A 20825-nucleotide genomic window follows, 5' to 3' on the forward strand; every position below is an offset into this window, starting at 1 on the left:
GCATAGCAACACCACACAATAGAAGAGATCAACCACCTATGTAACAATACCCAAGAAACCAAACAGAACACCATAGCAATTGCATAGCAACACCATGGCAACGGGGGTAAAAATCTACATATTAAAGCTAGTTTCTATCTAAAACGTGTGCAGTAAATAGTAAATAACACCGAATTGAACACCTACTAGTGTTTGAGGCAGAACACATGTGTCACATAAGTGGTTCTTCTCTAGAGGTCAGAGATGACAACGTGAACCTCCAGATGAGAGAAACTGAAGATGTGATTTGGTCTGGGAAATCTTCAGGGTTCTTCAGGAACTCTTGGCCCGTGGCGAGCAGCGGGGAGCGTGTGTGTGTGTGTGTGTGTGTGTGTGTGTGTTTACTCGCCCGCGCGTTTATCTTCCCTACCTCTCGTCGAGCTAATGGCCGCTGCAAGCACTCGGGCCTCCGAGAGAGAGGAATAAACCCGCTGAGAGGAATAAACCTGCTGGGAGGAAAGACGAGGAGAGAGAAAGACCCTTGCTGTTCCAAACAAGAGGGCAAAGAAGGTGAGCCAAAACACGCCGACAAAACCTGTTTATATTCCTCCTGAAGCGCCACGGTGTGTCTTGTGAGCCAAAAAGTGCCTTACGTGCTGGAATCTCTTCATTTTCATAACCAAGAACAATATTTCAGCGGCACGCACACCCGGCCCCATGAGGTGGAAAATTACGCGATTTAGGGGTTTGTCATCTGAAACACTGTTTAATTTTCTGAGAGACAGTGAAGCGATGGAGGGAGACCTTTATAAGAGACAACGGCTCTGTTCTCAAGTGAATACTAAACTAGGCTACTCACTTGCGGATATAACAGTATGTGTATGTAACAGCTATAGAAATATTGCATTTTTTTTAATAGGTAGTTGCTTAATATATATATATATATATATATATATATATATATATATATATATATATATATATACTGTGTATATATAATTGGTATAATTGTTAATTATTACTAAACACACCACAATATTAGTGACAACCAACAGACACATTAAAAAAAAGATGATATCTGAATTTTCACCACAATCTATAAGGTGATAGCAAATGCATCAAGTGGTGTGGAGTATTATTTAAAGGTACAGTGCACCCAAAAATGATAACTGTCATCATACTTAACTTACCATCATGTCAGTCCGGGTTTTGATGTTTAAAAGCCTTCTGGGTAAAAGGCAAATGCAGCATAATTTATCAACAGGAAAACTATACCAACATATATTTTTTTAATTAATACAACTGTAAATGATTGGAAAGACCCAGGACTGGTCATTCCACTAATAACAATATAAACCCATAAACAGTAATCTGCACAATACATTAATGTCATGGTGCATTCTGGGAACTCAAGACTTGTCGCTTTCTAATAACAAAGAACTTACATACTGAACACATACTTGTATTTACTTACTTGAATGCCTTTATACTTATATAATGAGACAATCATTGACTTCGCAGCAAAGAAACGAAGATCTGAGACTGTATTACGCCTGTGTATATTAGTGATTACAATACAAATTTATGTTTAGTTTTTCCACAGGAAACTAAGACAAAAGGCTAAATTGAGAGATTTAAGGCACAAAAAATACTTTTTTATTTTATAAAGAGTCTTTATCCATACACCTGCTTTACAAAACACCATTTACATTTACAAATTTATCTGATGTTGCACCTACAATTAGTATTTAAATTATAATTATATTAAACTAAAACATTAAATTAAAACACTTATTTTTAAATTTGTCCGCTTTATATATAGTTATTGAGAAAAACAAACAAAAAAACAACAGCAAGTGTTCTTTAATTTTTTTATTTTAATGTTTAACAATTAAACTCATAAAAGCCTGTAAACCTTTATTTGAAATCAGTGGTTACAACTTGATCTAAAATAAAATCATGTTTTGGTCCCACATGCTGGAAATCATCCGTTCTCTCACATCCTGAAGACTGAAATCTGGAGAAAGTGCAGACAATTGGAGGAAACTTTAAAGATTCTTGTCACTGTAGCTCTGCTTTTCATTTTGACAGATCGTCTGCTCAAACTTTAGTTTCTGCAAAGTAATGTCATAAAGATTAAATGAGGACATTTTTAATTACATGATTTGTATGACCACTGAAACAGCATATGACCAATTCAAATCCCAAATTTATGGAATTATACATTGAAATTATAAAAACAGCAAGTTCTGCAAATCTCTTCATCTGAAATGTTGCTTGAAGACAAACGTTTGGCTTTGACCATTTTTGAAAATATAACTTTTAAAAATTACACTGAACTTTCGTTAACTATTGTCAGTTGCATCAAATAAGCATGAGTATATATATATATATATATATATATATATATATATTATTATTATTATTATTATTATTATTATTATTATTTTATATATATATATATATATATATATATATATATATATATATATATATATATTTTTTTTTTTTTAACGGTGAAGCATTGGCTCTATTTAATACCACCTTACTGGAATTTCTATCAAATGCAGTAACATGTCTCTGTAAATTCAGACTTTTGAATGTTTGTGTTATTGGTCAGGACATTCCTACAGAGTCCCTAAAGGGAAATTGTGATGGAAAAAAGCCAGTGTTCTCCAGAGAATTTTTGCGTTCTCTTACAAAACTTTTGCCTTTCCCCAGAGAAACATATTGTGTTCTTTCGCAAAAGTTTTGCGTGTCCCTGAGAAAGTTTGTTCTCTCGCAAAACTTTTGCGTTCCCCAGAGAAAATTTACATTCTCTCACAAAACTTTTGCGTTCCACAGAGAAAATGTACATTCTCTCGCAAAACTTTTTAGTTCCTCAGAGAAAATTTACGTTCTCTCGCAAAACATTTGCGTTCCTCAGAGAAAATGTACGTTCTCTCGCAAAACTTTTGCATTCCTCAAAGAAAATTTACGTTCTATTGCAAAACTTTTGCGTTCCTCAGAGAAAATTTCAGTTTTCTCGCAAAACTTTTGCGTTCCTCAGAGAAAATTTGCGTTCTATCGCAAAACTTTTGCGTTCCCTAGAGAAAATTTCCGTTCTCTTGCAAAACTTTTGCGTTCCCCAGAGAAAATTAACGTTCTATCGCAAAACTTTTGCGTTCCTCAGAGAAAAATTTTGTTCTCTCGCAAAACTTTTGTGTTCCTCAGAGAAAGTTTACGTTCTCTCGCAAAACTTTTGCGTTCCTCAGAGAAAGTTTACGTTCTCTCGCAAAACTTTTGCGTTCCTCAGAGAAAATTTACGTTCTCTCGCAAAGATTTTGCGTTCCTCAGAGAAAATTTACGTTCTCTCACAAAACGTTTGCGTTCCTCAGAGAAAATTTACGTTCTCTCGCAAAACTTTTGCGTTCCTCAGAGAAAATTTACGTTCTCTCGCAAAACTTTTGCATTTCTCAGAGAAAATTTTCGTTCTCTCGCAAAACTTTTGCGTTCCTCAGAGAAAATTTACGTTCTCTCGCAAAGATTTTGCGTTCCTCAGAGAAAATTTACGTTCTATCGCAAAACTTTTGCGTTCCTCAGAGAAAATTTTCGTTCTCTCGCAAAACTTTTGTGTTCCTCAGAGAAAGTTTACGTTCTCTCGCAAAACTTTTGCGTTCCTCAGAGAAAATTTACGTTCTCTCGCAAAGATTTTGCGTTCCTCAGAGAAAATTTACGTTCTATCGCAAAACTTTTGCGTTCCTCAGAGAAAATTTACGTTCTCTCACAGAACGTTTGCGTTCCTCAGAGAAAATTTACGTTCTCTCGCAAAACTTTTGCGTTCTTCAGAGAAAGTTTACGTTCTCTCGCAAAACTTTTGCGTTCCTCAGAGAAAATTTACGTTCTCTCGCAAAACTTTTGCGTTCCTCAGAGAAAATTTACGTTCTCTCGCAAAACTTTTGCATTCCTCTGAGAAAATTTACGTTCTCTCGCAAAACTTTTGCATTCCTCAGAGAAAATGTACGTTCTATCGCAAAACGTTTGCGTTCTTCAGAGAAAGTTTACGTTCTCTCACAAAACTTTTGCGTTCTTCAGAGAAAGTTTACGTTCTCTCGCAAAACTTTTGCGTTCCTCAGAGAAAATTTACGTTCTCTCGCAAAACTTTTGCGTTCCTCAGAGAAAATTTACGTTCTCTCGCAAAACTTTTGCATTCCTCAGAGAAAATGTACGTTCTATCGCAAAACGTTTGCGTTCCTCAGAGAAAGTTTACGTTCTCTCACAAAACTTTTGCATTCCTCTGAGAAAATTTACGTTCTCTCGCAAAACGTTTGCGTTCCTCAGAGAAAGTTTACGTTCTCTCGCAAAACTTTTGCATTCCTCTGAGAAAATTTACGTTCTCTCGCAAAACTTTTGCATTCCTCAGAGAAAATGTACGTTCTATCGCAAAACGTTTGCGTTCCTCAGAGAAAGTTTACGTTCTCTCACAAAACGTTTGCGTTCCTCAGAGAAAGTTTACGTTCTCTCGCAAAACTTTTGCGTTCCTCAGAGAAAATTTACGTTCTCTCGCAAAACTTTTGCATTCCTCTGAGAAAATTTACGTTCTCTCGCAAAACTTTTGCATTCCTCAGAGAAAATGTACGTTCTATCGCAAAACGTTTGCGTTCCTCAGAGAAAGTTTACGTTCTCTCACAAAACGTTTGCGTTCCTCAGAGAAAGTTTACGTTCTCTCACAAAACGTTTGCGTTCCTCAGAGAAAGTTTACGTTCTCTCGCAAAACTTTTGCGTTCCTCAGAGAAAATTTACGTTCTCTCGCAAAACTTTTGCGTTCCTCTGAGAAAATTTACGTTCTCTCGCAAAACTTTTGCGTTCCTCAGAGAAAATTTACGTTCTCTCGCAAAACTTTTGCATTCCTCTGAGAAAATTTACGTTCTCTCGCAAAACTTTTGCGTTCCTCAGAGAAAATTTACGTTCTCTCGCAAAACTTTTGCATTCCTCTGAGAAAATTTACGTTCTCTCGCAAAACTTTTGCATTCCTCTGAGAAAATTTACGTTCTCTCGCAAAACTTTTGCATTCCTCTGAGAAAATTTACGTTCTCTCGCAAAACTTTTGTGTTCCTCAGAGAAAATGTACGTTCTATCGCAAAACGTTTGCGTTCCTCAGAGAAAGTTTACGTTCTCTCACAAAACGTTTGCGTTCCTCAGAGAAAGTTTACGTTCTCTCACAAAACGTTTGCGTTCCTCAGAGAAAGTTTACGTTCTCTCGCAAAACTTTTGCGTTCCTCAGAGAAAATTTACGTTCTCTCGCAAAACTTTTGCATTCCTCTGAGAAAATTTACGTTCTATCGCAAAACTTTTGCGTGTCCCAGAGAAACTTTGGGTTCTCTCGCAAAACTTTTGCGTTTCCTCAACATTTGCGAGAGAATGTAAAAGCATTGACATATAATTGTTCCCATATGATTTCCCATCACTATATCCCTTTAGGGTCTCAGTACATTCCCAATATCCTACAGCTGATTAAGCCACTAGAATGAGAAATAAGAGCAGTTCAGAGAAAGAGCAGAAAAAACACATGTAAACATATACTTACTTGCTTCATACGGACTACAGAGTAAATATGAATACTCCCATCACACACAGAAGTACATGTATTCTTGGATAGGTCCTTAAAAAAAAAAAAAGCAATTCAAATACAGCTTAAATAAAATATATATATATATATTAGATTAAAGGGGTCATATAATGGTACATGCACTTTTACAAGTTGATTGTACTGAAATGTGTGTTGGCAGTGCCTGTACACAACCATCAAAAAATGATAAAAATCCATCCAGTGGTTTTTTTTTATCTTCTTATATGTTTCCCCCTCTCCTGAATCAAGCTGTTCGATTTTGTGATGTCACAAAATCGACGCCCCTCCCACAATGGTTGATTGACAGCAGCGTTTCAACACAGACCTGCCCTCACACCCTTGTGAGCGAGCTGTCAATCATAGCCCGCGCCAACCGGCGCGTTCATTGCTGATAGCTGGAGCACTGAGTAGAATGGCGTCTAAGCGATTGTGGTGTTCTTGGGTGTAATAAGGAACACAGCAGTCATTTTGATGTTCCTAAATCCGAACCGCTGAAGACGCAGTGGCTGAGTTTGTTTTCGAAGGGAATATTCCCCACAACGTCAATGCTTTCATCTTTGCGCGAATCATTTTACCAGGCTGCTTTACAAATGAGGGTCAGTATAAAGCTGGTTTTACTAAGAAGCTGCTCCTGAAAAAAGGATCGGTACCAACTATTCGTGTTCCTGCTGAACCTCCAGAAGAAGAAGTGAGTGTAACGTTTTATCAACCTTAATATTAGAAGAATAGAATCGGGCATTTATATAGCGCTTTCATATGTACTACTGTACACCCAAAGCGCTTTACAATCATATCAGGGGATCTCTCCTCAACCACCACCAGTGTGCAGCATCCACTTGGATGATGCGACGGCAGCCACAGTACAACGGCGCCAGTGCGCTCACCACACACCGGATATAGGTGGAGAGAGGAGAGAGAGTGATAGAGCCAATTCAATGTAAGGGGATTATTAGGAGGCCATGATTGGTAAGGGCCAATGGTGGAATGTAGCCAGGACACCGGGGTTACACCCCTACTCTTTACGAGAAATGCCATGGGATTTTTAATGACCACAGAGAGTCAGGACCTCGGTTTAACGTCTCTTCCGAAGGACGGTGCTCTTTTTTGACAGTATAGTGTCCCTGTCACTACACTGGGGCGTTAGGACCCACACAGACCACAGGGTGAGCACCCCCTGCTGGCCTCACTAACACCTCTTCCAGCAGCAACCTGGTTTTCTCAGGAGGTCTCCCATCCAGGTACTAACCAGGCTCAGCCCTGCTTAGCTTCAGTGGGCAACCAGTCTTGGGCTACAGGGTGATATGGCTGCTGGTTATTAATCTTTATATTAATCTTTGCAAATCGCTTGCTGCACGCTTCACGATGAATGCGGCTATTTTTACACTCAGGGTACATTACGGCATGTTTTCTATGTATGACGTTCTCAATATAATTCATAATCCCATGTTTATAATGAACAATGCGTTATGGTTATTGTGTTATTATTTCAAACGGTGTTCCACAGAACAGAGGGGCGGGGTGAGCAAAGCTCATTATCATTTAAAGACACATGCACTGAAACGGCGTGCTGAAAACAGAGCTGTTTTTGACCAGGTAAAATGAGTGTTTTCTTACAATACTAATGAGAATTTTTTAATTGAAATATATTACTAACTTTTAATTTAGACCCTAAAGAATCATATTAGCTTGTACAAAAATGACATTATATGACCCCTTTAAAAACAAACCAAATGTATGAATGTTGCCTTGGCACCTACAGTAACTGAAATAGGTTTAAGTTAATCCACCAATGTTGGCTCATTATTTCCATGCGAACAAACCTGTTCTCATATAGTACACTGCAATGAATATCAACTTAATGGTCTGTCCCTCAAACAAAGCTATCATATGATTTCAGAAGACTAGAAATACGCTGGAGGGCAAAACAATCACAGGACTGCAGCACAAGCCTGTCAGTTTTCAATCAAAAATATGTGAACAAAATGCAAGTTTTTCAATGTGTGATCCATGTACAGAACCTGCTTTTCAATCACTAAAAACAGCGGGAATTACTAAAACGCCTAACAGGGAAAACACTTAATATAGAAAATCACATCAAATATAGAAGTAAAGTGCCTTAATGTACTAAAACAGTGATATTAAAAGATTCAGAATATAGACCTAATTGACGATGAATACTATATACAGGCGAGCAGCAACACGCTAAATGGTTTCCTCTATCATGGTTTTCTATGGAAAAACACTTGAAACTGTGCATTGCATTTATATTCTAGGCTCATCTGCTCACATGTATATTGTTTGCAATATGCATCATAAATAAGGTGTTTATTGAATATAATTTTAAATATCGCTGTCTTTCTACATTAGTACTTGGTACAAACTTGGTCAAATGACCGGAGGCGGAAGGAAAGCCTTGTTTTGTCCACAAGGTGGGCAGTCCTATAAGAGAGTGGTGTCAGGTGAAAATTATGAATTAAGAGGCATAACCATAAAAACACTATGCAATATTATTAACAACTTACTGTCGTTGCTCTTGATCTCATCGTCATTCAGAATCTTCCGAATGGTTTTTCCCTGGTGCTCCACCTCACAACTGAACTGGTTGTTCTTCCATTCGTCTGGAGAAACACGAAGGCTAGATGTCTTCTGGAAGGTCTCGTCCTCATTTGGCAGAAGATCTCCAAGATACACATCCTCATCGTGCTCCTGTCCATTTTTGAACCAGATAATAGTCACTCCTGATGGGTAGAAACCTGTGGCATGACACACTACTGGAGAAGAGGGATGCTTCTGTAACAGAGACACTTCAGGAGCTGAAAAAGATTGAGAAAAATTAGGGACAAAGTTTAATACTTCAGATCATATACATTTAAGAATAAAAAATATACTTGGTTTAATGAAGACAATGAGATAAAACAGAGACAAACAATGACTCATTATTAAAGATGCATCGATGTATCAGCCGCCAATATTGAGAGAAATAAAACCATCAGAATATCGGCTAATCGGTAATAGCATGAAAAAGGCAGATTTAAAAAGATGCAAAAATTTTGTGTGCGCGCAAGAGCATTGACATATATTTCTCTCCTCCCATCTCATGTTTCTTCGTAAAAAATGGATTCAATCCATGTTCAATGAAAATGATTTGATGATGCAGATAAATCCTATCAGTGCATCCCTACTCCTATATCTCTCTCTCAATATATAAACATATAAATTATCTACTTGGTGAACAAAGTAAATTTCTAAACAATAAGGCACCTGTTATCCTGTCAGCCTCTTTCCTTAACTTCAAGAACTTCCTTAGCCAGTAAACACACTCATAATCATAGTATTGTTTCAGAGATGTAAGCAGTGCTCTGTCTTCATTCCACTTAATCACTGGGAGTACTCCCTGTTGTACAGGTGTGATGTATCTGAGCTCTTCCAGGTCCAGTGAGATGAAGTCCTCTCCATCATAACCGTACTGATCAAACCCTTGTGAGTCTTCAGTCTCATCATCCCATTCACAGCCAAACATCCTCTGATACGCATGAACACCTGAAGAAGAGGACACCATAACATCTGCTCTTTTTTAATGTACAAGATAATCTTTAACATTTAAAAATGTAGTATAAAGTTTTTTCTCTCACCCTGTGACTGATTGAATCGCTCCATAATAACATGAATGTTGATTTTGCAGATCTGCTGTTGTTTTTCTCTGATCTCAGTGTATTTCTTCCACAGTTCTTCAGATGCAAACTCCTTCATCCAGTCCTTTTTGGGAATCATCTTCTTTATGTTACTGTCATTATAATAGATCTGTTGTCCATCCAGTGTCGTTACAGCAGAAAACTCTGGAGTTCCTGCAATCGTCTTTCCATTTAATTCAGTGTATGTGGTGAAGAAGCTGTGTATCTCTGAACAAACAACACAAAGACACAAAGCTCTCAAACGCAACTTACAGTGTCATTCACTTTTTTTCTTTTAATTTCAAATCAATACTTTTGCACAGATATTTTAGTATTTTAGGTATCATTAGAAAAAACATTTAAAATGAATCCTGTGAAACTTTTGAAATTGAACATTGTTTTATGGTAATGCTACTTTAAAACCTTTTAGCGGTAAAACCTTTTTGAGACATCAACTTCAAATTTGGACACAACTTGGTTAGACATATTGCTTTGATTTAACAATTTAAAGTAACAATTATTCTGTAAAACAAATATAAAAGTACATTTGTCATAAATCTGTCATATGGCGAGTTTTCTCTGAATTTATACTCTTCAGCCACGCCTATTTTGGCGCGCTCGAGGCTGGCAAGGTGCCAAGCATTCCGATTGGACTGCTCACCTCTGCTGACTCGCCATAGGTTCGTGCAGTTGCTGCAGCACAGCCAATCATCTCGCTCACTCGAGCTATGATGCTCTAGCTGTGCAGCTGCAATGCATTTTAAAATAAAGGCTTCAATTATTCTCGAGAAAGGAGTTTCCCATAGTGTTTGCAACGCAGTACGAGAGAACCGTTCTCGTACGGGAACCAAAGGTACGCAGAGGAAGAGGATGATGAACTTCATTATGGATGAAAATCCTTGTATTTGACCCACACTTCATTAAGTGAAGTCGCCGAAGAGCGCTGTAAAAACTCTTGTCTTCACCACATGTGGGTCAACAGGAAGAAATGGTTACTAAAGGAAGATGCAGATTGTGCAGAACTGACGTCACTGATGCTCTAGATAAACAGTCTCAATACAGACATTTAGAGGAAGCTTTTCTATACATATATACTAAATGTTCATGCTCCAAAAAAAACAAAGGTAGCATGAAATTAATCTGTGTATCCATTTTATTTTGCAATGTGGAAATTAGCAATCTGTGAATGTGCAAGACATTCGATTCATTAGCCGCCAAAGAGAAATAAAGGGAAATAATGAGAAGAATAACAAAGAGGCCATATTATAACCTTTAACAAAGTCTTGATTTTGTTTTTGGGCTCTACTAGAATAAGAATAGAATATGTTCAAAACACATTATTTTCCCCATATTTGACATTGTTGCAGCTTCTCTCTCTCTCTCTCACGTCCACTTGACTTATTTTAAAGGATCTAAGCTCATGGTCTAAAGCACAAGTGCACTTAGGGTGTCCGAACGGGACGGGAAAAATGGTCGGTGGTCCCGGCGCATGGTCTAAAAGGGTTATCTCTATTCTCTTCATGAGTAATGGCTGTGTTTTTTTCTCTATTCTCTATGAGTAATGAGTGTGTTTTTGGCGTAACGTGCAATAAACCAATCAGAGTCTCTTCTCCCATTCCATTTAAAAGCCAGTTGCGCTTGTGCCATGGCGGATTCACTTTTACATGACGGAATTTGCATCGGAAAAACTGAACAGAGAGGAAACGGATCTGCTAGTGTGTGAGGTTAAGGCTGTGTGTGTGTACAGTAAGTGTTGTTAGTAAGTGTGTGTGTGTGTGTGTGTGTGTGAGAGAGAGAGGTTAAAGCACTCATGCAGACTATCTACAGGACAAGCCGGATTCCACCATATCTTTATGTACACAATATTCATCTTTTATATTGTAATCCTTTTTATTTTTAATATTTGGCATGTTTGTGTGCTGCTGTGCGTCCCTGTGTGTGTAATAAGCAAAGTATTCACGCGTTGTGGACCCGCCTATTAGACTCACATTACTAACGTGCAACAAGTTTCATAACAAAAAATAAATAAATATTGCACCATTGACTTTAGAGCAGGTGTCAGTTGGTCAATGGCTCAGTCTATTTCAGTTCCTCAAAATAGCAACATGCCAACAATGCGCCTGAACACACTCGTTCTCAGACCAGTAGCCCATGGGCGCACAAATGGGCGCAAATGCATTTGCTATAAAAACAATGTGGTGCAGGACGTGAAAATGAAAACTGCGTTGGGCTTAAACCAGCAAAAAACACTTGTTTGGTGCTGCATTGCGCTGTGTGTATGATAGGGCCCTAAATCTGTTAACTACTTCTTTTAGCTTGGATATTATAAAAGATGTTTAAGAAAATTTTACACATCAGATTAAAAACAACTCGTGATTTTCTGTTAGTTCAACAACTAACTATTAAAAGCATTTCTGTTGACTTCAATAAAGCTGAAATAAAATACAATTAATAATAAATACAAATTTTAGTTGAAAAAAAAAAGAAGAAAAAAAAGTTGCCTTGGCAATAAACGGAAATAATAAGTTGAAGAATTAAAATTATTAATTTGTTTTTCATTAACATTTTTTGTTATTCTGGTTGAAACTAATAATAGAAGTGGTCTAAATTTTAAACATTTACATATATCTTTTGTGGAAGTCTCAGGACCAAAAAATGTTTGTTCGATCATTGCATTCGGTCCGAATACGATACAGTGTCCTTCCTGTCTGTCAACGTATTTATTTCCAGACATGCGCGCACCTGCTCACGCAGACATCACACGGCATCAACGCATATCGTTAGGCTATGCAGAGTTGTAGACAGACGTCAGTCACCGAGTGCCGCAAACGAACAACAGCCGTCTTTTACAGTTCCTCCTGAACCAAAACAACTAGCTGATACTGCGTTCACGCAATGCCGTAACTGTAATTACAATTGCTCATTGCTGATCGCTGTACATCTTCATGTGTTTTGAAGGATGCGTGGCTTTTGAGATGCACTGAAGGGAGGGTGAGAGCTAATGCTTTCAAAGCTAACTCGCTATTGCTATCCTCTCCGAAATTGCCTACCCTACCTTTAACAGAAAAATAGAAAACTAAAAGTTTAAAAAAAAACTAATAAAAATAAAAGGCAATTCAAAATAATCATAAACCTATACTAAAACTAAAGTAACACTGAGTTCAACACACGCGTAGCTGAAGGCCTTGCATGACAGAGAATTCATCGTTTAAATGACTTTATTAAATGATTCTCACCTGAGTAAACCAAAGGTACGCAAAGGAAGAAAAGGATGAACTTCTTCATTATGGACGAAAATCCTTGTATTTGACACACACTTCTTTATGTCCAGTCGTCAAAGAGTGCTGTACAAACTGTTGTCTTCACCACATGTGTCAACAGGAAAAAGTGGTTACTAAAGGAAGATGCAGATTGTGCAGAACTGACGTCACTGATGCTCTAGATAAACAGTCTCAATACGGAAGTTTAGCTTTTACTCACTAGTGGTCGTCGCTTTGCTCAGTAACCATTTTTTTCCAGACAGACAATTGATGATTTTTTTTTTTGCATGTGCACATCCTTGATAAACCCGTGTTTTAAAGGGATACGCCACCGTTTTTTCATATTAAACTATGTTATCCCCTTAACTAAGAAGAGTTGATACATACCTCTCTCAACTCAGTGCGTGCACTCAATTGCTCTAGCGCACGGTGACACTTTGAAAGCACTTAGCTTAGCCCAGTATATTCAATGGTATCTAACAGCAATGAATTTAGAAGTGACCAAACACCTCCACGGTTTCCCTATTTAAAAACAGTTACACGAGTAGTTATACGACCAAGTATGGTGACAAAATAAAACGTGGCGTCACGTCTCTTGACAGAAGTGAGAGGAAGAGGATCAGGCGTGACTTTTTACTGCGCCGAGTCGAAGTACTCCCAAAAGTGCTATTCCGCCATACATTATAGTTATCCTTTTTAACCCGCTTAGAAAAGTTAGTTTTATTTTGTGTCACCATACTTGGTCGTATAACTACTCGTGTAATTGTTTTTAAATAGGGAAAACGTTGATGTGTTTGGTCACTTCTAAATTCATTGCTGTTAGATACCATTGAATATACTGGGCTAAGCTAAGTGCGATCAAAGTGTCACCGTGCGCCAGAGCGATTAAGTGCACACACTGAGACTAGAGAGGTATGTATCAACTCGTCTTAAGGGAATAACATAGTTTAATATGAAAAAACGGTGGAGTATCCCTTTAATAGACAGCTTGATTAACTTATTCAGGCCAACATTACTTTAGAGAGGTTGAACTGTGATCTTCAGTTCCTGCCACAACATAACCTCCATTGTTTAATCTGTTGTGGTTTTGCACCTTTTTTGTCAAGACTGCATTGGCTCCCTATTAAACATCATGTTAATTTTTAAATATTGCTGATTATTTACAAAGCACTAAATGGTTTAGCTCCCCAATACTTGAGCGAGCTCTTAACGAATTATAGTCCTTCACGTCTATTGCGATCTCAAAATACAATGAGATATCATTAAAAGAAAAACTTATTTTTGTTTTCTTCCAGTTGCGTTCCATTTTTCTGGCTGCTCTCTTAAGGGCCCGAGTGTGCTCGTTGTACCACGGCATTGGACTATTTTCTTTAATCTTCTTTAAGCGCAACGGAGCAACTGTGTCTAAAGTGCTGGAAAAGAGAGAGTTAAAAGTTTCTGTTGCAATATCTAGTTCTTCTAAGCTATCTGGGATGCTAAGATTATGAAACTGATCAGGAAGATGATTAATAAAGCAATCTTTAGTGGCAGAAGTGATAGTTCTAACATATTTGTAACACAGAGTCGACTTTGCAACCTTGGCTAAATTAAGTTTACATGAGATTAAATAATGATCTGAGATGTCATCGCTCTGCTGCAGAATTGCTACGGCATCAACATCTATTCCATGAGACAATATTAGATCTAAAGTATGATTACGACAATGATTCCTGACACATGCTGTCTAACTCCAATTGAGTTAAGAATGTCTTTAAATGCCAATCCCAATGCATCTTTTTCGTTATTTACATGGATATTAAAATCACCAACAATTAGGACTTTATCTGCAGCCAATACTAACTCTGATAGAAAGTCAGCAAATTCTTTGATAAAGTCTGTATGGTGCCCTGGTGGCCTGTATACAGTAGCCAGCACAAATCTCAAACGTGATTTATAATTTACACTAGATAACGTTACAGAAAGCACCATCACTTCAAAATTATTATATCTGAAACTAGACTTCTGAGTAATACTGAAGATTTTGCTATAAATTACAGCAATACCCCAGCAATACAGTAATTGTCTTTTCCTTTTAAACGAGCCTCGTGTTTATAACAGTAATCTCGCGGAGTGGACTCATTTAAAGTAATGTAATTGTCTGGTTTTAGCCAGGTTTCTGTCAAACACAGCACATCTAGATTATAGTCTGTAATCATATCATTAACAATAAGTGCTTTTGAAGTAAGAGATTGAATATTCAGCAACCCAAGCTTTATCATTTGTTCATCTGCATTATAGTTTTTTATTTGTTGAACATCAATCAAATTTCTACCCTTAGATAAGTTTGGAAGTTTTTTGTATGTCCTAATTCGGGGAACAGACACAGTCTCTATATGATGATATCTAGGTGAAAGAGGCTCTATGTGATGGGATTAATCTGACCTTGGTGACGCGAGGCCGCTAGCAGATGGTCGGTTTAGCCAGTCTGTCTGCTTCCAGACCTGAGCCCCAGATTGTCATGTTTGAGCTCTAAGACTATGAGCCATATTACTAGAGAGAAGAGCAGCACCATCCCAGGAGGGATGAATACCATCTCTTTTCAACAAGTCAGGTTTGCCCCAAAAACGTTTCCAATTGTCCATGAACCCTATATTATTGTGCGGACACCACCGAGACAGCCAGACATTGAGTGAACACAATCTACTGACTATCTCATCACTCCGGCGAACAGGAAGGGGGCCAGAGCAAATTACAGTGCTTGACATAGTACTTGCAAGTTCACACACCTCTTTAACATTAATTTTGGTGATCTCCAACTGGCGATCATATAATGTCTGCCGACGTGAATAATGATCTTATAGAATTTACGATTAGCATTAGCCAGCACTTTTAAATTTGCTTTGATGTCAGGCGCTCTGGCTCCCGGCAAACATGTGACTGGTGGCTGGTGTCTCTATTTTCACGTTCCATGTGATCGAATCACCAATTACAAGGGAATAATCAACAGGATTCTCAGTGGATGTTTCACTGAGAGGGGAGAATCTATTTTAAGTTGTAATCGGAATGGAAGAGCGGTGTTTTGTCCCGCGACTATGGCGTCTCACGGTCACCCAGTTGCCCTGCTGCACGGGCTCTACAACCGGAACCGAACAATGTACAGAGTTCACTAAGCTAGTCGAATCCAAAGCAGTATCTAAAGCCCTTGCACTCTTGCTATCCTCGATTAAAGTTTGGATGTGTGTCTGTCTCTGTAGTTATGAAATCTGACTATCTCCCTGCAATTATAATAATATTAATAATAATAATAATAATAATAAATACATTTATCATATGTAAAGCACTCTGTGCTGACAGAGAAGGCTATACTATACATGTGACACGCAGTGCAAGTGACAATAACAGGAGAATACATGACTCACCGTGTTTGTTGACTGATCCTATTCACCACAGTTGTTTGATGAACTCGAAAAAGGCGCGAGAGAGAAAAAAGATGGCAAACAGGCACGGCAGATTAACAGGCTAGCGAAAGGCTAGCGATAGTGATTTAGATCAAAGCTAGCGAAGTCAGATCAATGTGACAGACAAAATTAGATAATATCAGATTTCTGGTTGATGAGTACGATATATTTAGCGATATAAACAACAAGGAGTGATAGTAAATAGAGATTCAAAACGCAAAGCTATATGGAGCTTACAGACGCAAACCACACGGCAGCAAGACAGCAAGGCAGACCGGAGCCTCACATAACAGTCAGTAAACCACCTGAACAGAACAAGAGGTCTACAGTTTATAATATACCTCTTTTTAATGTAGGATGTACTTGCAATGCCTTAGCTGTTGAACAATTCTTCCGGGTTGAATGAAGAGATGGTAAACCTGTGGTGTTAGTCTGACTCGGTTATGGTCAAGAAAGTTACGAAAGGGCTGGTTGTAACTTGAGTGCTGCGCACCAGGGAAAAGGTCTTAAAAGGCCTTTTTTTTTTCTTCACACGAACAGCAACCAGAAGAAGAAAGAAGAGAGGTGGCTGGCTGCAAATTAGCCAAACTAAAAAATAAAATTACACTTCAAATGTTTTTTAAAGATGGTGTCTGTCATTTTAGGTAGCTCTTATTACGATGTTTTTTTCTTATAAGCTTAATTTTAGTTAGTAATTTGATGCTATAAAATAGGGCGTGGCGTCATGATTGACAGCTCTGCTGGAGATTGAGTCTCAGACTCGGGAAATGGCCATTTCTGTATACAGGCAGTGCAGAATTATTAGGCACGTTGATTTTCTGATCATATTTTATTCCCAGGAACATTTTGCCAATTCCAAACCATATTAATCTTAATAACTACTATTCATTTTGTATTTAATCATTTATAAGTGATATATAATTGTTCATGAAGGCTGGAAATGAAAAATGCCTTATTTTCAGGTGTGCAGAATTATTAGGCAAGTTTTCTTTTTCAGATAAAATAAGCCAAAAAAGAGACTGAAAAGTCAAAAATTATTAAATGCCCATGAGAAGAATGCAATACTAATGCAATACTAGAGATTGCAGTTAAGTTAACTGCATAAGAATTAAGAATTAAGGTGAAGAATTAAGTGTGAAACCATCAGGAACCCTTTAGTCTTCAGCGCCACCATTTTCCAGACCTGCAACCTAACAGCAGTCTCCAGAAGGGCAAGGTGTCAGGGTCTCAGAGACTTGGGTTAGGAAAAGAATCCTAAAAAATGACCCCCTCTTAATAAGAATCACAAGCTGAATTGTTGTGAAATACATGAAGACTGTTTTTTTATAGGCTTTATAGACAGACAGATTGAGAGTGAGACAGATTGACTCTTGAAGGACCAGCACCACATCCTCTTCTACCACTGTTTGAAGAATTCATCTTCCAGAATACGTTTTAATAAGTTTTGTGATTTTATTTTTTGTCAGATAAACGTTCGACGAGTCCGTCCATTTGAAGGTGGTACACGGTCGTCCGCAGTTGCTTTACCCGGAGTAGGCGGCAGAGATCAGCCATTAGCCGGGACATGAACGGTGTTCCCTGATCGGTCAAGATCTCCACCGGTATGCCGACTCGGCTGAACAGCAGAAAGAGCTCGTGGGCGATATTCTTCGCGGTGGCTTTCCGGAGAGGGATTGCTTCGGGGTAGGGAGTGGCGTAGTCGACCACGACGAGGATGTGTTCGTGTCCCCGGGCCGACTTTGGCAACGGCCCTACCAGATCCATCCCGATGCGCTCGAAGGGCACCTCTATGATGGGCAGCGGTATTAGTGGTGTGGGGGGAGGTGACTTGGGTGATGTCTTCTGGCAGACTGGACAGGCTGGACAGAAGCGCTTCACTTCTGCCTCCAGGCCGGGCCAGTGGAACCGGTCTCGAATGCGTTGGGTGGTATTTGCTGCGCTGAGGTGTCCTGCCAATGGATGAGAGTGCGCCAACTGCAGGATTGTCTCCGTCTTCAAGCACGGAACCACTAGCAACTTTTTTTCCTCCCCCCTCCGCTGGGCGACACAGTAGAGAAGACCGTTCTCCACGACGAAGTGGGGGAAAGGATGGGGCTTTGGCCGTGTGTCTTTTCCATTCATCATGCAGACCTGTGTCCAGCAGTGTTTCAACCGCTCATCCTCCCGCTGAGCGCGGCCAAAGGAGCCCCTTCCCGAAACCTGTTGTTAGATATCATAGAAGAGATTAGTGGAATGGGAAGGGGACTCACCATCTCTCCCACTGTCGGAGGCCAAGAGAACGAGGCGGCGGCGGGACATCTTCACTGGGCGCCGCCCATTGCGACCCCAACTGGGTTTGACAGGTTGTGTGGCGTCGTTGAGCAGGGCTTCGAAGCCCGGCCAGTCTCGGCCCAGCAAGACAGTTACGGGCAAATCTTTAATGAGCCCGACTTCCATGGGCCAGGATCCCGGAGCTGCGGAGATAGTGACGCGCCGAGCGGGCACCTGTCGTGTGTCCCCATGCACGCAGGTGATTGGCAACACTGTCTTGGTCTTGTTGCTTGGGGGCAGAATCTCCACCCTGACGAGGCTGACAGCGCTGCCCGAATCGAGGACCGCTTTGAATGGCCGGTCGTTGATCTCGATCTCGGCCTCTGGGGCTCCTCTGGGGAGCTTGTGGTGCACCGCACATCCTACCAACCAGCTTAGGCAGAAGAGGGCGCTGTTGGCATGGACTCATCTTGTGGCTCGGAGGCCGCCGTCCTGCTTATTGGCCGCGAGGTGCCTTCCGGTGCGTGCTGCTCTGGAGCCATCCTCCCGAGAAAAGGCGGTGCTCACTCCCCAGCCTCACGTCGGTGGGTCGCCTCCGCCAGCTCAATCGCTTCCACTAGCTCTGACTTGGTTGTGGGGTTTCGCAAGCTGACGGCCTGGCGGCAGGTGCGGGGAAGGGCCCGAAGGAGGCGGTCAATGACCACGCGTTCCGTTACCTGGGCAGGCGTGGGTGCTCCATCCATCAGCCAATGTTGCGCTATACGAGACAGTTCGGCCGCTTGAGTACTTGCGGGACGTCGGGGCTGATACGACCAATCATAGAAGCACTGGGAGATAGCCCCACTCTAGCCAAAATTTCCCTTTTTACATCCTCATACCATTTTGCCATCGCTGTGGGGAGGCTGAAGAAGGCACGTTGGGCTTCGCCAGTGAGAAGAGGGGCGAGTGCGCGGGCCCAGTCATCCGGGTCCCACCCCTCCGTTGTAGCAGTATTCTCGAGCATTTGTAAATATGCCTCGACATCATCATGGGGGGTCATTTTGGGGAGTAGCTGGGCGGCCTGAACCCGTGGGTCAGGCAACTGAACGCGCTAGCGGTCGGCCGTGCAGAGGGCAGCGATTTCCTGGTCAGCCTGGCTCTGGCGTGTGGCAAAATGCTCCACGATCTGGTGCTGGCGCATGCTGACCTCCGTTAACTGCCGGAGAAGTTCTTCCATCCTGAGGGGAGGAGTACCGCCTGTCTGGAAGAGAACAATGTGAGAATCTGGAGATCACTTGTCGACGGAAACTTCCTTTTAATCTGCCTGCATTCTCCACCACTGTGACGGGGTGGAAGAATCACGTGACAAGGAGAGCTCAAATTAATACCCCGGAGGGTGGATTTATTAACAAGTGGTCGGTGAAGAGTGAAGAGTGAAGAGTGGCTTGCTGAGGTGGTGCGGTGTTCTCTGTGAGAGATTTCCTTGGTGCGGTGAGTCAGTGCTGTGCTCGTGTCAGGTCTAGCTCGGTCACACGCTGGTTTCTGGAAAGAACAAGAGACGACACGTTAGTTCTCAGCTTTCAAGACGCCAGTCTTGCCGTTATCCAGCCTCATGCTGCTTATATCACTTCACTCCACTTATCCCGTAGTCTTTTGGACCGTAGGGGCACCACTGAAGACTTGGCAACCAGCTTCTTCCATTCCTTCTGGTTCTGTGCTTTCCGCACTGTATCACTCAGTTCTAGACCTGTCCACTCTCTGATGTTGTCTTCCCATCTCTTCCTCTGTCTACCTCTTCATCTGCTTCCCTGTACTGTGCCTTGTAATATTATGTGGGCAAGTCCTGATGATCTTGTGACGTGCCCGTACCAATTCATCTTGCGTTTTTTTACTGAAGATAGGAGGTCTTCATATGACCCAATGGCGCTCTCAATTCGGGCTTTCACTTCTACATTAGTGATGTGATCTCTGTAGGAGATGCCAAGAAGTCTGCGGAAGCATCTCATCTCCACCGCCTAAATCCTTCTCTCAATATCGGCTGTCAACGTCCATGACTCACATGCGTATAGAAATATTGACATGACCAGAGAACGCATCAGCCTGATATTTGAGCCAATGGCGATGTTACTGTCGTTCCAGATGACCTTCAATTTGGTCAAGGCGGCTATGGTCTGTGCTATCCTGGAGAGTATTTCTGGCTTATTTCTGATCCTTCATCCGAAACGATGGCTCCCAAGTACTTAAAGCTGTTAACAGTCTCAAGCTTCTTATTGTTTATCTTGATCTCAGTGCTGATTCCATTGGGGTTGTTGGTCATCAACTTGGTTTTCTCTGCATTAATCTGCATATTATATGCTGCCGATGCCTCGTTAAGATGTTTCACAAGATTGTTCTTTTCCAGCTAATCCATCGATGTCATCGGCAAAATGCAAGTTTGTAATCGTCCTGCCTCCGATGTATGATCTTCCAATGCGTCGGTCAGATTCGTTCTAAATAGATGTTAAAGAGAGTGGGGGAGAGCAGGCAGCCTTGGAAGACTCCGACTGTGGTTCGAAACCATTCTCCTATGGTTGTTATTGGAGTAGACTGCACTAGTAGACTTGTCATATAGGCGTTCTATTGTCTTGATCAGGTTGGCATT

General features: G+C 40.5%; 1 protein-coding gene and 1 long non-coding RNA gene across 2 annotated transcripts; both read right to left on the minus strand.

Annotated features, from left to right (window-relative positions):
- Positions 1-1838: 1838 nt before the first annotated feature.
- Positions 1839-5814, minus strand: LOC311294705. The gene is made up of 2 exons (XR_014628103.1): positions 5546-5814; positions 1839-2093 (listed from the first exon to the last, which is right to left on the minus strand). It is a non-coding gene; the product is annotated as an uncharacterized lncRNA (long non-coding RNA).
- Positions 5815-7612: 1798 nt separating this feature from the next.
- LOC311294809 (major histocompatibility complex class I-related gene protein-like) lies at positions 7613-12604 on the minus strand (the record flags this gene model as incomplete). Its single annotated transcript, XM_084415837.1, has 5 exons — positions 12495-12604; positions 9220-9486; positions 8849-9127; positions 8110-8400; positions 7613-7647 (listed from the first exon to the last, which is right to left on the minus strand). The coding sequence occupies exons 1-5, from the start codon at positions 12541-12543 to the stop codon at positions 7613-7615; spliced, it is 921 nt and encodes a 306-aa protein (XP_084271963.1). The 5' UTR covers positions 12544-12604.
- Between the last annotated feature and the right edge of the window lie 8221 nt (positions 12605-20825).

Source organism: Rutilus rutilus (assembly GCF_951802725.1).
Source record: "Rutilus rutilus genome assembly, chromosome: 8".
Taxonomy (NCBI): Eukaryota; Metazoa; Chordata; class Actinopteri; order Cypriniformes; family Leuciscidae; genus Rutilus; species Rutilus rutilus.